This window comes from Tupaia chinensis, unplaced genomic scaffold (genome assembly GCF_000334495.1).
Source record: "Tupaia chinensis unplaced genomic scaffold, TupChi_1.0 Scaffold000226_1, whole genome shotgun sequence".
Lineage (NCBI taxonomy): Eukaryota > Metazoa > Chordata > Mammalia > Scandentia > Tupaiidae > Tupaia > Tupaia belangeri.
In genome coordinates, this window is record NW_006159701.1 from 6,723,854 (window position 1) to 6,743,029 (window position 19,176).

Below are 19,176 nucleotides of genomic sequence, written 5' to 3' on the forward strand. Positions count from 1 at the left end.
GATTCTAGCCCCGGACCCGGTGGCTTAAACTCACGCCGGGCGCGTGTGTGTGCATGCCCAAGATCCTGAGAGGAGAATGGAGAAGAGATTGCAGTGTGGTCATCCCCCGGGGGGGATGATTTCTTGCTTTCTGTTTCTCTGTCTGTCTCTGTCTGTCTGGCGAGCTCACGGGCCCTATAGCAAAAACCTATAGCAAAAATTATTATTTTTTTAAATTTTATTTTATTTATTTATTTATTTTTGATTTGACCAGAGAGGGACATAGTGAGAGAGAGAGAAAGAGAAAATTAGAAAGCAAGCTGCCAGGTCTGGGACTCAAACTGCAGTCAGCCATGTAGGAGTCTGGCATCCTTAACCACCATGCCACCTGCCAGCCCCCCATAATATCTTTTATTTTCAACACAGCAATTCAATTGGACATCTGAAATAGAAGTCATACCATGAAACTTCTGTGAGTCAGACAAAACCTTCCAGGGCTTCCTGTCTCACTTGGACACTTGGAGTAAACACCAGGGCATGATGGTACCTGACAGAGCCCCCCCCCCCAATGTCACGTAGTCCATTGGTACCCTCAGAGCTATAGCAAATTAAAAATTTTAAAGAAAAAAAAATAAAAGGATTGGATTCCTTGAGGCTGAGATTGCCACTTTGAATCCTTGTTTCAGGATAATGTGGGATCTGGGCTAACAACTAGTTAACGTTTCATTCATTAAAAAGAAAAACAGAAAAGGAGGAAAACCTCATCTGTGACCCCATCTTCACCTCCCCCGGGCTGGATGGTTTGTACCATCTGCAGGCACTCAAGCGTGACTCAAATTTTCTCCTGTATTTGGACATGATTCACATGTGAGTCGTGATTCACAAGTGGTGTCTCTGTGGGTTTCCTCGCCCCGTAGGGCCCCCCTACTCCAAAACATTACATTTTGAGCCTTGTCAATAAGGGCTTCGTAGCTCCAGTCTTCACTTATTTTTCTTCCCACAGGGACATCAGGTAGTAGTTGGGGTTGGACGGAGACTTTTCTTTGTCGTTTATTTTTTAAAGTATGTTTCTCCCATCAAATAGAGAGACAGAGACAGCACTCCCAAAAGGAGGAATGCAGCACTCCAGCCCCAGCTCATGCCATACACATACCCAGCCTATTCGGGGAGGTCTCTGGAAAGTGAGCTTTGAACGTTCCATCATGGCTCAGCCTCACAGAGCATCGTGTTTCACCATCCAACTCCAAGCAGATAGTTTTTATCCTTCTCTTTTTTTTTCTTTTAGAGATTTTTGCTATGGGGCACATGCACTTTTCAGAAGTCAGAGAGAGATCGAGAGACAGAAAGCAAGAAATCACTCCCCAGGAGTTGGCCATACTGCAGTCCCTTCTCCATCCTCCTCTTGAGATTTCGGGCATGCACGCACACGCACCCAATGTGAATTTCAAGCCCCTGAGTCCAGGACTCGGACCACAGTTGACCATATGGGAGTCTAGCACCTTAACCATTATGCCTCCTCCTGACCCTAGTCCTTCTCTTTTCTTAACTGGATGCCAATTTAGAAGACTTTTTAGTTAGCGTCAACCCCTCCCTGAGGGTAAGTAATTTTGAAAACGAAAGTACATGGATGCCATGTTTTATTTCTTTTGGTAAAATATTGGGGCTCAGAATTTGCAGTTTGGTATTCATGTTGAGTATTTGGCACATGCAGTAGAGCTAAAGCAAAAAGTAAATTCTAGCCCACTGAGGCTGGATGAAAGGGCCTCTGGGTCGTTCACTCAGGCTAAGCTAGGCTTGTTATGAGTAAGGGCCATCTCTGCAGCCCAGAGAGGAGAAGGGACTTGCTCGAGGCACTGGCTTCTAGATGTAGGCCCAGGACCAGTCCCCCGAGCATATTCTTTTGTGCCCGAGGTTTACAACCGGAAAACATGTTTGTACTTTTTTGACTCTAGAACACAGGTCAGAAGAGAGATCTGAGTTGACTTTTCTCAACATTGGTTCTCCAGTTTTGTGCCTGGCTTTGACCTTTGAGAGTGAGGATTTGTTCCCAAATTTTGAGGTGGCGTGGAGGTGTCTGACTGTGAAGTCACTCCTTCCTTGTCTCAGATTGTCAGGGCTCTCATACGCCAAAAGTGAGTGTGTTTAACTGACATAAACCTTCAAAGGCAGAGCAGGTGAGAGAGGCAGTGTGTTGGCCTTGTGTTGCAAGAAAACTGTAAGTAGCTTCCTAGAAGCCCTAAACTATTTTTTCCTTCCTTTCTTTCATAAAGATTCCTTCCTTCCTTCCTTCCTTCCTTCCTTCCTTCCTTCCCCTCCCTCCCTCCCTCTCTCTTTCTCTCTTTCTTTCTCTCTCTCTTTCTTTCTTTCTTTCTTTCTTTCTTTCTTTCTTTCTTTCTTTCCATTTGTTATTACTGTTTTTTAATTTGACCAGAAAGGGAAAACAAAAAACCAAGCCTCCAGGTCTGGGACACAAACCACGGTTGGCCAGCAGGCCCCATCTTTTTTTACTTTTTATTGCCAGAAGGCACATGTGCTTGCCAGAGAAAGACAAAAAGAGAGGGAAAAAGCAACCTTCAATGGGATGCAATCAAACCACAACCCCCTCTCCTCCATTTATCCTGCCTATGAGGATTTGGGGCACACATGCACATGCACCTGGTGTGTTTTTCCAACAGGGCCAAGAATTAGACAGTCAAGTCATTTGAAATCTAGCTCCCTTAATCACAAGACCATAGGGCTGACCCAACACTGTTTATTTCTTTTAATTGCCTTTTTCTTATCATAAAAGTTGTGTGGGACCAGCAGACGGCTATGTCGCTGGACTCTCATGTAGTGGGATTTCTTGCTTTGTAACCTCTGTCTCTGGTGAGTGCACATGCCCTATAGCAAAAAATCTCTCTAAACAAACAAACAGACAAATAAATAAAAACATACTTATATACATATATACATACATACAATAGTTCAATCCTTCATTTGCCCACAAAGTTTAATAGACCAATGGGACTGCTGCTCGAATTAACCAGTCAGAGCTGCCGGCATTTCAATTATTTGCATCAACGGACCCAATGGAAGACTTGGTTAGGAATTATTTCTCTATAAAAGTCCATCCCTGAACCCAGTCAGGGAGACGGCTTTTGGAGCATCTTGCTCCCTATCTTTGGTCAATGTCACCTATTAATAAGTTTTTCCTCTTTGACAAACCCCCATGGTCAGAAACTGGCTTTCCTGGTAGTGAGTGAATGATTTGGGGTCCAAAGATGATTTTATTCGTTCAGTAATAGTCTGTTCTCTGCCCCTCTAGTTTTTTTGTTTGTTTGTTTTTTTGTTTTTTAAGAAGGGAAGCCTATGGATATTGGACATGCCTGTGCCTCGTGTGCTCAGGAAGGTCTCTGAGTGCAAACCTGAAACTTTCCTATGTGATTCAGTCTCAACGAGTGTTGCATTCCCTCTGTGTTATCATCTGGCTCTGTCCCTCTAGTTTTGTCTTTCCCAGCATGTCACATGCATGGACTCACACACTATGTAGCTTTTTGAGTCTGACTTCTTACACTTAGTGTAATGCATTGTGCTGTTAATTTACTTTATCCTGAATGACTGCTTATGTTCATCTTCTCTTTATGTGTTCATTTGCCCTCTGTATATGTTGTTTGGTGAATTGTCTGTTTGGGTCATTTGCCTATTTTCTCATTGGTTTTTCTTTCCTTTTTTTTTTTTTTTTAAGAGAGATTTTTGTTATAGGGTGTGTACACTCACCAGAGAGACAGAAAGCAAAAACTTACCTCCCAGGGGAGATGGACATGCTGCCATCCCTTCTCCTCTATTCTCTTCCAGGAATTTTGGGCATGCATGCATGCATGCTGGTGTGAGTTTAAGCTGATGGATCCGGGACTTGAACTATGATCGACTATGTGGGAATCCAGTGACATAACCATTATACCATCTGCTGGTTCCTCTCATTCATTCATTCATTCATTTTTCGGGAGGTTTTTGCTATAGGGCACATGCACTCACCAGAAAGACAGAGAGTGACAGATAGAAAGTGAGAAATCACCCCCCAGGGGGGATGGCCATGCCACAATCCCTTCTCCTCCATTCTCCTCTTGGCGTCTTGAGCACACACACACACACCCAATGTGAGTTTAAGCCACCAGGTCTGGGACTCGAACCATGGTTGACTACATGGGAATCCAATGACATAGCCATTACACCAACTGCTGGTCCCCCTCTCATTGATTTATTTCTTTGCTCTTGAGTTTTAGGGGTTCTTTGTATTCTGGATATAGGTCCTTCGCCAGATATGTGATTTATAAATATTTTCTCCCAGGTTGTAGCTTTTTTCTGTCCCCCAAAGATTTCATAGAGGATTTATAAATATTTGGTCTTGTTATAAAATATTCAAATGACACCAAAGTATTTAGAGTAAAAAACACAAGTTCTCTTTTATCTTCTACTCCCTTCTTCAACTTTCTCTTTGGAGGTGGCCACTGTGGACATGGCAAGGGTCTTTCTGACTTCTTTTTAATTATAGTAAATACGTGAGAGAAAGAGAGTAGTGCCTGCAACAGGAATTCATCATGCCACAATCCCCTCTGCCCAGCTGTCCAGCTCTTCAGGATCCTGGGTGCCTGCTCATCCTTATGTTCCCAGGCCAGCCCTGGAATCCAAACTTACACTTGGTCGTATGGCTTCCAGCCTCGCAGGGCACTTGTGTTATGGCTATACCACAGTGGCTAGGCCTTTTCCAATTCTTGTGGTATCACACTTTTCTAGGAAACGTTTTTAAAGGAACATTTAAGTACTGATAGCTGCATTTTTTTTCCTTTTTTTCTTTTTTATTTTTTTGGAGAGATTTTCGCTATAGGGTGCGTGTGCTCGCCAGACAGAGAGAGACATTAGAGACAGAAAGCGAGAAATCACACCCCCCGGGGGGATGGTCATGCTGCAATCCCTTCTCCTCCATTCTCCTCTCAGGATCTTGGGCACGCACGCACACACACCCAGCATGAGTTTTAAGCCACCAGGTCCAAGACGCGAACCGCGGTTGACTACGTGGGAGTCCAGCGACATAGCCATTATGCTGACTGCTGGTTCCCCTGATAGGTGCATTTAAAATGAGTTCTGTTCTTTGCAATCAAGTTGTATTTCAAAGAAATGTCCCCGTTTTTTCTTTCATCCCAGTTACAGGTAAAATCATTTTTTTAAGAGAGATTTTTGCTACACGATGCATGTGCTCACCAGAGAGAAACGAAGAGATGGAAAGTGAGAAACCATCCCAGGATGGCCACGCTACAGTCCCTTCTCCTCTATTCTCCTCTTGGAATTTTGGGCATACGTGCATACACACCTCGCATGAGTTTTAAGCCACTGGGTCTGGGACTCAAACTGTAGTTGACTATGTGGGAGTCCAGTGACATAACCATTATGCCATCTGCTAGCCCTAAAATCATTGTTTTTAATTTGCTATATTTTAATTTACTTGCCACAGGATACATGTGCTCACCAGAAAGAAAAAGAAAGAGAGATAGAAAGAAAGCACCCTCCCATAGGGCATGGTCATGCCACAGTGCCTTCTTCATTTCTCCATGCTGTCAGGATTTGGAACACATATGCACATGTACCCAGGGTGTTTTTCAAGCCATCAGGACTGGGAATTGAACCACTCAATTAGCCACGTGAGATCCAGCTCCCTTAAGCACCAAGCCATGGGGCTGGCCCAAAGTAGTGAGTTTTGATTTACTGTGTCATACTCCAGAAAGTTCTGACTTGGGGAGAAGATTCCAGAAGATAAGGATGACTAATGAATAGGCTAAATTTAAGTAGGTCATTTTATATTTGTAAAGATTATTCTAATTAGTTGAAATGACTTTGAGATGTGTCCATATAAGTGGTGAACTGCTTGTGTGTGTGTGTATGTATATGCATGTGTGTACACAGGACTCATTAGACAAAGAGTGGTATCAATTGCCTTAAAGTTCTGGCTTATTCCTAAATTTCAGATTGCTCTTTTTTTTTTTGGTTGATTCTTTTTCTTGTTTACAGTATTCAACACAGAATTCATCTTGATTCATATTTTATTTCGAGGGATAGTTCTGGGCTTTTTCAACCATAATTGGCCAGAACTTCTTTTGCAGAGCCTCATTGAAACAAACTTGATTTCATCTTTCCATAGGTATGAATCCTCGGACCCAGAATAAGGATTCTCTAGAGGACAATGTTTCTGCCTCCTCAGAGCCAAGTAAGAAGGGGCATCAGACCTGGAAATGCGGTTCAAGGAGTGTTGGGTGATCAGAGTATGGGAAACAGGAGGGAGCCTATGGGAAGAGAACAGCCTGGAACTTCACACAACTCTTGGGTGCAAGAAGGTGAAGTGGAAAGGGAGGGCCCTTGGGACTCTGACGCAGAGTGAGGGGCGATGGCTAAATGACCTGGAATGTGATTTAGGACAGCGTAGGAAGGGGAGCTCTATATGCCAATCCAGAGCTGGCCTTACCTTAAATGCCTAGTGATGGCTCCAGAAAAAAGTTGGAAAGTGATAGGCCATTACTAAAACCATTTATACACCTAACAGTTGAAAATGTTTGCCTGGTTTGCATTTGTTTTGATCGTTGTTGTCTACTTAAATAGCCTTAAATAGCTGGGTAATAAGAGAACAGGTAACTATCTAAAATAACAAAACGGCAGAAGAAAATCCTACAACCTGTTAAGCTTTATTTTACTTAACCATAACCAGTTATGACGATCTTAATCTTTTCACTATTTCTTCAGGTTATTTTTATTAGTTTTTAAAAAATTTCTTCCATGAGAGAGAGAGACAGACAGATAGGCAACCTCAAGGGGGGACTTTAGGCCACAATCCAGCTCCAGCCTCAGGCAGCCAGGATCACAGGTATATGTGCACATGCCTGATGTGCACAGGGAGATCTTGGGATGTGAACCTGGGATCTTCCATGTGGCCTTAGCATCACAGAGCATTGTGTAACTCTGCTATATACCACCATAGCTGGTCATATTCATCATTTTTTTGGTTTGTTTGTTTTTTTAGTTTTGCTATAAGTTGTGTGCACTTGCTGGAAAGAGAGAGAAAGGGAAAGTGAGAAATCAGCTCCCAGGGAGATGGCCATCCTGTAATCCTTTCTCTTCCAGTCTCCTCTTAGGATTTTGGGCGTGCATTCACACATGCCCAGCATGATTTTTCAAGCCACTGGGTCCAGGACTCGAACCACACAATTGGCTATGTGGGGTCCAGCTGCCTTAACCTTCACTCCACCTACTGGCTCCCATATTCATCTTGTTAATGGTGACACCAAACACACTACTATGACCTATTCTGAATAATCATTTCTTTTTTATTTTCAAGAATTATTTTATTTAACTTTATTTATTTAATCAGAGAAGGATAGAGAGGGAGGAAGAGAGACAGAAAGAGAGGGAAAGTGAGAAAGCAAGCCGCCAGTTCTGAGACTTGAACTGTGATTGGCCATGTGGGAGTCCAGTGCCCTTAACCATCATGCCACTTGCTGGCCCCCTGAATAGTCATTTCTTATTGTGACTGTTCGGATGGTTTCTAAATTTTTAGTGGTGGCATATTGTGCAGGTATCGTGTGTGGTGCAGTGGGCATGTTTTCTCTTCCCACTTGTATCTTGGAATATATTCCCCAAAGTATGATTGGCAGGTTAATTATTTTCTGGAAAGTTGCCAGCATTTAATAGCTGATCTGTTTCTCTTCAACCCAGCGCTGGATTTTGTTTATCTAATAGTTGTTTTAATGGTTTTAGAATAGAGCTTCCTCAGAGGCCTTCCTTAGAGATACTGGGTTTAGAAAAGCGATCACAGTTTTCACAGGGACAGAACATCATTAAGTTAAGAATCGGGAGCCTTTCTCATCGTGGTGTTTTGGACTAGGCATTTGAATTCTCTGTATCAATGTGTGCTTAGCAGAAAATATTCCTTTTTTTTCGGGGCGGGGGGATTTGCTATAGGGCATGTGTGCTCACCAGAAAGACAGAGAGAGACAGAGAGACAGAAAGCGAGAAATCACCCCCCTGGGGAGATGGCCACACCACAATCCCTTCTCCTCCATTCTCCTCTCAGGATCGTGGGCACGCATGCACATGCGACTGGCGTGAGTTTAAACCACTGGGTCTGGGACTTGAATCGCCGTCGACTATATGGGAGTCCAGTGACATAGCCATTACCCCATTTGCTGGTCCCAGCACATGCGTTTTCCTCTTCATCCACATGAGGGCGGTGTGGTGGCCATGAGGCAGCAGGGCCTGACTGTGAGCTGTGTAGCACTGTACAAACACAAGGTGTGTGAGTAGCTGGCTCAGACTCACAGGCGAAGGCATGATGTTTTCCATCTTCATATTGTTCCCTCTTACAGAGATTTTAAAAATAATCTTTTTTTTTTTAAAAAGAGATCTTTGCTATAGAGAGAGGTGGCCACACCGCAGTCTCTTCTCCATTCTCCTCTCAGGATCTTGGTCACACACGCACATGTGCCTGGCATGAGCTTTAAGTCGCTGGGTCCGGGACTCAAACCACGATCGACCACATGGGAGTCCAATGATGTGCCCATTATTCCATCTGCTGGTCTCAAGATTTAAAAAATAATCTTCACTGAAGTTACTTAGTACTGCTGTATGAGTTTAATTCAATGACTCTCAACTGAGTGGAAGTTTGCTCGCAGGGGACATGTAGAAGCACCTGCAGACACTTCTGGTTTTCACAGCTAGGGGGGGCCACTGGTATCTAGAGATTAGAGCCCAAGGATTCTGCTCAACATCCTGCCTGCCTGGGACATTCTCCCACAACGAAGAACTATCTGGTTCAAAGGGAAGGTAGTGGCAGAGTTGAGAAACCTTACTTTAATTGCAGAGCAGGCTGGTCTAGACAGACCCTGTGATCAGGGCCCCTCTGCTGAGTGTGGCTTCATTTCTGGATTGTCAAACTCAGTCTCTTAACATTTTGGTCTTGTAGCTTTCCCAGACATCCTTTCATGATTTTTTTTCCCCCCTAACTACCCTCTTGGATCTGTGACTTATTTTTGCAATTCTGGAAGTTTTCCTTATTTCTGCTACTGTATGCTATTTGCTCCCAAATCAGGCTGAGCTCTCCGACTTTTTCCACCAAGCAACTCTGCAGGCCTCTGGAGAGGCTCCGGCTTGAGCCTCTCATCTGCTCTTGGAATGTTGATTTGCTTCGACATGTACCTCTGCCTGCCCTGCGGTAACCTCACCAGCATTGCGGCTGTAGCTCACGACCAGCAGACAATGAAAAATATCAGCTGTGCGTCCCATTTGCATGATGGGATTGGATAAGCATGTGCACTGCGTTGTCTAACAAACTCTGTTTCTCTCTTTCTCTTTCTCTCTCCCCACCCCTTCTCCTCTTCCCCCTCCCTATCCTGGCAATTGTATCACCTTTCACCACGAACTTTTTGTCCCTCCCTGTCCTCCCTGGCCCCTCACATCCCAAACCTGCCATGGTGGCCACACGTGCCTTTTTCTCCTGTTACGCGAGGCAGTTCTGACACTGTCTGCTCCCCCTGTAGTGCCAGGCTTCTGTTGCACAGTTGGAGTGGACTGGAAGTCTCTCACTACTCCGGCGTGCCTCCCCCTCACCACCGACTACTTCCCTGACCGCCAGGGCCTGCAGAACGACTACACAGAGGGCTGTTACGATCTGCTCCCAGAGGCAGACATGGACAGGTGGGTGTCAGAGGAAAAGGCGCCCAGCTTTGTTGGCGAGGGCTCTGGGTATGTTCCAGCAAATCCATTAAAACAGTGCATTTCTAAAAAATGACCATATAGAGCATGTCAAGGAGTCTAGATTGGTCTGGTTTCCGACCATGGGGCATGAAGAAACAGAAATGCCAGTAGAGCTCTTTGAGGGTACTCTTGCCAGCTGCTGAAAAATAGTTGGCTGCTCGGGATCTGGTGTAAAGCTGGACAGATTTGCTTTGTTATTTGGTTTGTTATAGGGTCAAAACTCTGCCTGAAGTCCTCATTTTCTTTTAAAATGAAATAAAATCTCTGTATACAGAAAAAAAATTGCATTTTGAAACCTGTGTCCTTCAGAGTGAGGAAATTGAAAGTGGGGATGGTGAATTTCTTTAGAGTTGTGTTGACATTAACTACTTCTCCTAATTGAGTATTTCCTTTCTTTTTTGGGGGGGAGGGGAGGGTGTTTACCATAGGGCACAGGCACTTGCTAGAGAGTGAGAGGAAAAGTGAGAAATCACCCCCTAGGGCGGATGACCACGTTGTAGTCCCTTCTCCTCCATTCTCTCGGGATTTGAGGCACACACACACACACACACACACACACACACACACACATACACATACACATGCCTGGCGTAATTTTCAAGTCACTAGATCCGAGGCATGAACTGTGGTCAGCTATGTGGGAATCCAGTATGTCAACCACCACACTACCTGCTGGCCCCCATATTTCCTTTTTTAAAAATAAGTTTCTTTCCATGAGAGAAAGGGAGAGAGAGGGCGAGACAGAGGGATGTAGGCACTCCCTTCACACTGTGGTCTACCCCCCCGTTTTAGCCAACCTGGATCACAGGCATACAGGTGCTTCCTGATCTTCCGGAGGCCCCAGGGCTTGAATCCATGCCCTTCCCATGTGGGTGCAGTTGTGCTGCTGCTGCCCCACAGCCTGGCCTGTTTTCTAATGTATTAGTAGTTACTTTGGGCACACTAAGTCTGATCTTTTTTTTTCTTTAAGAATTGTTTCATTTAACTTTATGCATGTATGCATTTAATTTGACCAGAGAAGGAGAGAGAAAAAAATGAGAAAGCAAGCTGCCAGGTCCAGGACTCGAACCACAGTAGGCCATGTTGGAGTCCAGCGCCCGTAACCACCAGGTTACCTGCCGGTCCCTAAATCTGATCTTTTATAAGATTACTCATTTGGACATTGAAATTACCTGCCTTTGGGACCAGCAGATGGCATAACTAGTACTTGTGTCACTGGACTCCCACGTAGTCAACCATGTTTCGAGTCACAGACCCAGCAGCTTAAAGCTCACACCAGGTGCATGTGTGTGCAAGCCCATAATTCCAAAAGGAGAATGGAGGAGAAGGGACTGCGGTGTCGCCTTCCCACCAGGGACTGATTTCTTGCATTCTGTCTCTGTCTCTCCGGTGTGTGCACACACCCTATAGCAAAAAACCTCTTAAAAAGAAAAGAAAAGAAAAGAAAGAGAAATGAAATTACCTGCCTTCCTTTTCTAGCTCTCTAAGAAATTATTCTTTTAATTTTATTTGTTATTATGGTCTAATTTGACCAGAGAGAGACAGAGAGAGAAAGAAAAAGAGGAAAAGTGAGAAGCAAGCCACCAGGTTTGGGACCCACACCATGGCTGGCCATGTGGGAGTCCAGTACCTTAACCACCATGGCACCTACTGGTCCCCCTTTTCTATCTCTTTGAGCTGATCATTTCTCTAAAAACTGGTTTATAATTTTTTTTAGTTTGTTATAGAGTGTGTGCACTTGACAGAGAGAGAGGGAAATTGAGAAATCATCCCACAGAGGGATGGTCATGCCACAATTCCTTCTCTTCCACGTCCTCTTGGGATTCAGGGGACGCACGCACACAAGCCTTGCATGTTTTCAAACCTGGGTCTGGGAACTCTGACAGTGCCGTTGGCCGTGTGGGGTCCAGCTGCCTTAACCTATATGGCACTTGCCGGCCCTATAAATTGTCTCATGAACTGCTAGAGGGAACGAAGGGCGATTGGGACCATGAAGTCTTAAGTGTCACTGTCCCGGACCACACATCCATGTGAGCTCATTCGCTTTTCCAGGAGAGATGAGGAGGGGATGCAGATGACGGCCCAGCAGGTGTTCGAAGAGTTCATTTGCCAACGTCTCATGCAGGGCTACCAAATCATAGTGCAGCCCAAGGCCCAGAAACCCAGCCCTGCCGTCCCGCCCCCACTGAGCAGCAGCCCACTCTATAGCCGCGGTGAGTTCTTCTCTTTGGACTTACGTTTTTTCTCTTTTGCTAAATTTGTGGGAGTAGGGGATAGATGATAAGGAATAGGAAAATTTAAAAGCAATCATTTTCAGGACAAAGCTTTTCTTTCTAAATTGTACTTTATATGGGGAATGAAGTCTCTACTAGGCAAGGATTTTTTTTTTTTTTTGCTTTGAAGATTTATTTATTTAGTTTTATTTGTTTATTATTCTTCAGTTTGGCCAGAGAGAGACAGAGAGAGAGAGGGAGAAAGCAAGCCACCAAGTCCAGGACTTGAACTATGGTTGGCCTTGTCAGAATCCAGCACCTTAACTCCACACCACCTGCTGGCCTCAGAAAGGATTGATCTTAACATTCTTTAATTACAACTCTCTCTCTCACTCTTTAAAATTAAGCCAGAGGTATATGTACTCTCTCCAGGGAGGGGAAGAGAGAGAGAGAATCCATCAATGGGGTGTGGTCACATGGCAATCTCTTCTATATTTATTGATCCTGTTGGGATTTTAGGTGTACACACATGCATGCACTCACCCAATGTGGTTTTTTTTTGGAGAGATTTTCACTGTAGGGCGCGTGCGCTCGCCAGACAGACAGAGAGAGACATAGAGACAGAAAGCGAGAAATCACCCCCCCAGGGGGGATGGTCACGCCGCAATCCCTTCTCTTCCATTCTCCTCTCGGGATCTTGGGCATGCACTCACACGCGCCCGGTGTGAGTTTTAAGCCACCGGGTCCGGGACACGAACTGCGGTCGACTACGTGGGAGTCCAGTGACATAGCCATTACGCTAACTGCTGGTTCCCCCCCAATGTGTTTTTCAAGCTGCTGAGGATTTGAACCATGTAATAGGCCATGTGGGATCCGACTCCCTTAACCACGAGGCCAAGGGCTGGGCCACAACTCCCCTTTGGGAGGTATGACTAAGTTCAGGAATGATGCAGCCCAGCCCATCTTGGGCAACACCCAGGAGTAGCAACATCTGAGCCAGTACTGAGCTGTCAAAGTACATAATGAATATTCGAAACCCAGGAATCTATATTTAATTGCTTCTGAAATAGTACCTGGCTCACAGCTGGTTCTCAGGTGTTACTTAAACCTTTTTTGTTCATTTGATTTTTCCTGCCTGGGATCATTTTGCTTTTCCTTATCATGGGAGCTTAGTGACTTGAAGCCAGAACAGGCCATCCATGATTGACAGAGGCTAACAAGTGAAAATGGATCAGTGGCACTAATTGAATTAGAGCCAGGCTGTGGAGAGCTCTTCAGATATAAGTTTTATAGGGATGATTAAGTATAGATTCTTGAAATCAGAAAGCAGTAATCTTGGGGCCAGCAGGTGGTGTGGTGATTAAGGCTCTGGATTCCCACATGGCTAACAGGTTTGAGTCCTGGTGGCTTACTTTTTCACTTTTGTTCTCTCGCTGTCTCTTTGTGGTCAAATTAAAAAATAATAGTAATAAATAAAATTAAATAATATTTTAAAGGAATTATTTTATTTAACTTCTTATTTATTTATTTTTATAGAGTTATTTTATTTTATTTATTCATTTATTTATTTTAATTCGACCAGATACACACACACACACACACACAGAAAATGAGAAAGCGAACCACCAGGTCTAGGACTTGAACCATGATTGGTCATGTGGGAGTGTCCAGCGCCTTAACCAGCATGCCACCTGCTGGTCCCCCCATTTTATTTATTTTTAACTTGACCACAGAGGGACAGAGCAAAAGAGAGCAAAAGTGAGAAAGCAAGTCACCCAGTCCGGGACTTGAGCCATAGTCAGCCATGTGGGAGTCCAGTGCCCCTAACCACTGCGCCACTTGCTGGCCCCAAAATATATATATATTTTTTTACAGGATTTTTGGCTATAGGGTTCACATGCTCACCAAAGAGACAGAAAGACAGAAGGCAAGAAATCACCCCACAGAGAGAATGGCCACACTGCAATCTCTTTTCCTCCATTCTCCTCTCAGGATTTTGGGCACATATGTACATACGCCCAACGAGAGTTTCAAGCTGCTGGATCTGGGACTCAAACCATGGTCGGCCATGTGGGAGTCCAGTGACATAACCATTAATGCCATCTGCTGGTCCCATAAATAATTATTAAAAAAAAAAAAAAAAAAACAGTAATCTCTTCCTGGAACAATCAATTGAACTGCTATAGTCTGCTACTTCCTCGTTGTTGCTAACTATACTCTCTCACTTCCCTGACCACCCAATGCAAAACCTCAGATCAACTTTGGCTCCATTAAAGTTCTTTTGGCCCGAGTGTCTGAGAAGTGTGGACCTGTTATTGGGAGCATAGAGGTCTTCTAGTCCTGGTCCTGTCGTTTACAGATGATGCTTCACACTCTCTCTGGGTTTTCACTGGAAGGACCTTGCACACAGCTTGTTGTCTAATGTGTGTGTGTGTGTGTTTTAGACAGGCTCTCTACTGTATTGAGATCATCTTGCGTCAGCCTCTTGAGTAGCTGGGACTATAGGCATATGCCACCATGCCTGGCTCTTATTTATCTACTTATTGAGATTTTTAAGTCACCGGGTTTGAGACTCGAACCATGGTTAGCCATGTGGGAATCTAGTACCTTAACCACCATACCACCTGCTGGCTCCTCCTATCACATATTAACCTTCTTGCAAAAACCAGGAGTATTTCTGATTCATCATTTTATCCCCCAGAATGGAAACCACAGTGCCTGCCATACAACAGTATGGGTCAGTAAATATGAATTGGTTCATTCACTCATTCATTCGTCAGTGTCTTTGAAGTTCCTACTCTAGGGAAGGGACTTGTATAGTCCAATGGGAGAAAAAAATAGCATTAGTCAAACTATGAAATACAGTGACCTGTTGTGATAAAGACTGAGGAAAAGTCAGGGGTCTATGAGGATATTTAATAGTCTGGAGGGTCGGGGATGGCTTCCTTGAGGAGATAATGTTCAGCTTAGACCTGAGATATGTGCAGGGGTTATTGGGAGAAGCAGCTTGGGAGTAGAGGGAGGGAGTAAGAAGAAGAGTGTGCCAGGCAGAGGGTTGGGCTTGTAAAAAGGCCCCATGACAGGACGCATCGTCACTTTCTGGGTGATAACAAGAAGGCTGGTATGAAGCTCCGGGAGTGACCCAGAACTGTGGCCAGAGCTGTTGGGACTATGTGAAGTGGTTTGTTTGTTTAAGTTTGCTATAGGATGTGTGTATGTGCCGGAGAGAGAGAGTGATGGTGGTGGGGGCAGCGGGGTGATGAGAAATCACACTCCAGAGGAGATGGCCTCCCTGCAGTTCCTTCTCCATTCTCCTCTCGGGATTCTGGGCACACATGCACATGGGCCTGGTGTATTTTTTAAACCAGTGGGTCCAGGACTCACACTGCTCAGCTGGCCATGTGAGAGCCAGCTGCCTTAACCTCTGCATCAGCTGCTGGCCACAGGGGCTTGTTGTTTACTCTGAGAGCAGTGAGTGAGCTTGCCTTGAATGTCGTTGGCCCTGTCCAGGCTGCTGTCTTCCTGCTCTCTGGAATAGCTCGTCAGTGGCGCTCAGTGGTCTATGGACTCCTCTCGTGTCCAGTTCTGTTCCTAGCTTACTCATGAGCCTCACAACATGTCTTGTAGGTCCAAGGCTCCTTTACCGACTCTACTTTTTCTCTTTATTTTTCTCATTTCATAAATTTGATCTTATTTCTGTAGTAACAGATACGGGGTCATTGTTACAATGATTGGAAACGTTGCCTGGATAACTGAGCCTGTGCTGCTCACTCGTTGCAGATGTATTGAATATCAGATGTGAGCTCGGCGTTGTTCCAGAAGGGAACAGAACAGCATCAACCCTAGCTTTGGCGTGTACAGTCTACGGGGAGAGGCAGCTATTAGTCTAATAAGCCACAGGTGGACATTTGATAAGATTGTGGAGGTGCCGTGCAGGAGAAAAACAGGAAATAACAGTGGTGCAGCTAGGTGAGAAGGAGGCACTCGGGGACCTACTGGATGCCCATGAGCACCTTCCCAAGGCGTTGTCTTCCCGACAGCCAGCAGGGTGTTTGTTGCACAAGTGAAGGGGCATGCCTCTTTCTAGTGGCAGAAAGTGAGGCTCAGAGAGATTTGGTGCCCAGAATCACATAGCTGGGAAATACAAGAACTGGGGTTTAACCTGGGGGCTCTGAATTGAAGCCTCACTTTCTTCTCTTTTTCTAAAAGGTTTCTGCTATAGAGTGCATGCACTCCTTGGAGAGAGAAGAGTTAAAGAGAGAGATTGGGAAAGCAAGAAAGCACCCCCCACCACTCCTCTCAAGGAGGATGACCACACTCAGTCCCTTCTCCTCCATTCTCCTCTCAAGATTCTGAGCATACATGCACATGCACCTGGCTTGTTTCACACGCTTCTGGGTCTGGGACTCAATCCACATGATCAGCCATGTGGGATCCAGCCATGCCAACCACCATGCTGCCTGGCTGCTTCAGCCTCTTTCTTTTGTGCAATTGGCCTGCCACCCCCTTGCCATCCTGGGGAATAGTTGCCATTTGTAGTGAAGCTTCTCTCAGCCTCTGCTGCCCTGCCTTCCTCCCAACCACTCCCTTGCTGCCTGCCACCACATGACCATCTGCATCATGATTTTCTCGACTACCCAATATATGGGTGAGAAGAAATTGCTTGGGGCCAGCAGGTGGCATGGTGGTTAAGGCGCCAGATTCCACATGGCCAATTACATGGTTTGAGTCCCAGACCTGGTGGCCTATAAAACTTGCCAGGAGCATGTTTGTATATTCCCAGAATCCCAAGAGGAAAACAGAAGAAAAGGGATTATAGTGTAGCCATCCCCCTGAGGGTTGATTTCTTACTTTCCCTCTCTCTCTCTGTCTCTCTCTCTCTCTCTCTGGCAAGTGCACATGCCCTATGGCAAAATATAAAAAAAGAAGAAAAAGAAATTGCTTGTTGTGGGAATGAGCCTTAACCAGATGAAGGACATTATTTTTTTTTCTCTGTTAGGTCTTGTGTCCCGAAACCGTCCTGAGGAGGAGGACCAGTATTGGCTGAGTATGGGCAGAACTTTCCACAAGGTGACACTGAAGGATAAGATGATCACAGTGACACGCTACCTTCCCAAGTGAGTCCTTAGATCCTTAAGTTTTTTTGTTTGTTTTTTTTTTGTTTTTTTTTTTTGAGAGATTTTCGCTATAGGGCGCGTGCACTCACCAGACAGACAGAGACCTAGAGACAGAAAGCGAGAAATCACCCCCCAGGGGGGATGGTCACGCCGCAATCCCTCTCCTCCATTCTCCTTTCAGGATTTTGGGCACGCATGCACACACGCCCAGCATGAGTTTCAAGCCACTGGGTCCGGGACACAAACCGCGGTCGACTATGTGGGAGTCCAGCGACATAGCCATTACGCTAACTGCTGGTTCCCTAGATCCTTAAGTTTTACAGCTATTGCCCTGAATACTAATTATATCCACATACACACCAAATTATGTGTTTAGTATGTAATTCAAACCGAGGAAGTTGGTTGGCTTTTCTATTAGAGTTTTTGCTTTGTTTCTCAGAGTTATTTTTAGGGTTATAGCTTACCTAGTTCCAAAAGATATTTGATTCTACTTATAATGTTTTATATCATTGATAACAAACCAATTAAAAAACAAAAAGAGTGTGGAGGGCCAGGTGGCGATGTAGCATCAATTCGGCTTTCCGTGAGACCGGCCTCCCGGAAAGGTTCCAGGTTTCTCTTCGGAAGACTTCCGTGAACAGGCTGGGCATGCATGTGTGTCTGTGATCCAGGGCTGGCCGGAACTGGGGGTAGCTCGTGACATAAGGACCTGCTGGGGGTTGTTGTCTCTCTGTGTCTCTTTCTCTGTCTTGCTTGCTCCATCTCTTCTGTTCATGGAAAAAAAGAAAAAGAAAGAAACTTGTCAAAAGAAAGAAACAAAACAATATGTGGACCAGAAGGTGACGTGGAGGGTAAGGCAGCCGGTTCCCACATGGCCAACTTCACAGTTCGAGCCCTAGACCCAGTGGCTTGAAACTTACGGCGAGCACACGTGCGTGCATTCTCAAAACCCTGAGGAGAACGAAGGCAAAGAGATTGGGGCATGTCTATCCCCTCTAGGAGGTGATTTCTCACATTCCCTCTCTGTCTTTCTGGTGTGTGCCCATGCCCTGTAACAAACTAAAAAAATAAATAATGTGAGGGGAGAAGAAGGAAAAAATACGAAGATTGGAGGCACTTCCTTTACGGTCCCCTGGGATGAGTTGGTTTCCACAGTTGACAGTGACTTTCAAGGATGGTGCTAAGTATATTGACAGAAGAATTGGGAAAAATTCTCTTCATCTTCTGGACATGCTTTTTATTTTCCAGGTACCCTTATGAATCTGCCCAGATCCACTACACCTACAGCCTCTGCCCCTCCCACTCGGACTCAGAGTTCGTCTCCTGCTGGGTGGAATTCTCCCACGAACGGCTGGAGGAGTACAAGTGGAATTACTTAGACCAGTATATCTGCTCTGCCGGCTCCGAGGACTTCAGGTCAGAGAGTGGGTTGGGCTTTTCTTCATTGCTGCCTTGGGCATATGTCTGTCCTTTTCTCTGATGACCAAATACTATCTGATTTAGAAAACAGGAAGGAAAAACAAAGACTCACCTGCATTGGGTTAAAAGCTTAGTGATGAGATGGATAGTGACTGCCGCCTGCCAGTGTTTGTGAGCTTAATGTCGCTGCATCGTACCCTTAAAATTGGTTCAAGTGGGCCAGCCCATGGCCTCGTGGTTAAGGCGGCTGGATCCACACAGCCAACTATGCAGTTTGAGTCCTAGTCCTGGCAGCTTGAGGGACATGCTGGACGTGCATACATGCGTGCCTAAAACCCTGTCAGGAGGGAGAGATGGAGGAGAAGGGATTTAAACATGACCAAGTCCCAGGCCAGGGGTACATTTTTGCTCCTCCCCCATCTCTGTGTTTTCTCCGGAAGGTACTTGCAGCCTCTGACAAATTCAAAAAACTTTTTTTTTCTTTTTTTTTAAAAATTTTTTATTTTGTCAAATTAAAAAAAAATTTTAAATAAAAAATTGGTTAAAGTGGTAAGTTGAGGAGCCAGTTGTGGTTAAAGGCACTGGGCTCCCACATGGCTGATCGCGGTTCAAGTCCCAGACCTGGTGGCTTGCTTTCTTCCTTTTATTCCTTTTTAAAAAATTTGTCCTGTGCT

The 19,176-nt window shown here is 45.1% G+C and overlaps 1 protein-coding gene across 1 annotated transcript in view; it reads left to right on the forward strand.

Moving 5' to 3' along the window:
* DEPDC5 (DEP domain containing 5, GATOR1 subcomplex subunit) overlaps positions 1 to 19,176 on the forward strand; it is a 141,116-nt gene that overhangs the window by 78,875 nt on the left and 43,065 nt on the right. The window contains exons 25-29 of the mRNA XM_006147962.3: positions 6,152 to 6,217; positions 9,537 to 9,693; positions 11,806 to 11,966; positions 16,966 to 17,083; positions 18,332 to 18,499. Of these exons, the coding sequence (XP_006148024.1) occupies positions 6,152 to 6,217; positions 9,537 to 9,693; positions 11,806 to 11,966; positions 16,966 to 17,083; positions 18,332 to 18,499 (670 nt within the window). The remainder of the gene's footprint in view (positions 1 to 6,151; positions 6,218 to 9,536; positions 9,694 to 11,805; positions 11,967 to 16,965; positions 17,084 to 18,331; positions 18,500 to 19,176) is intronic.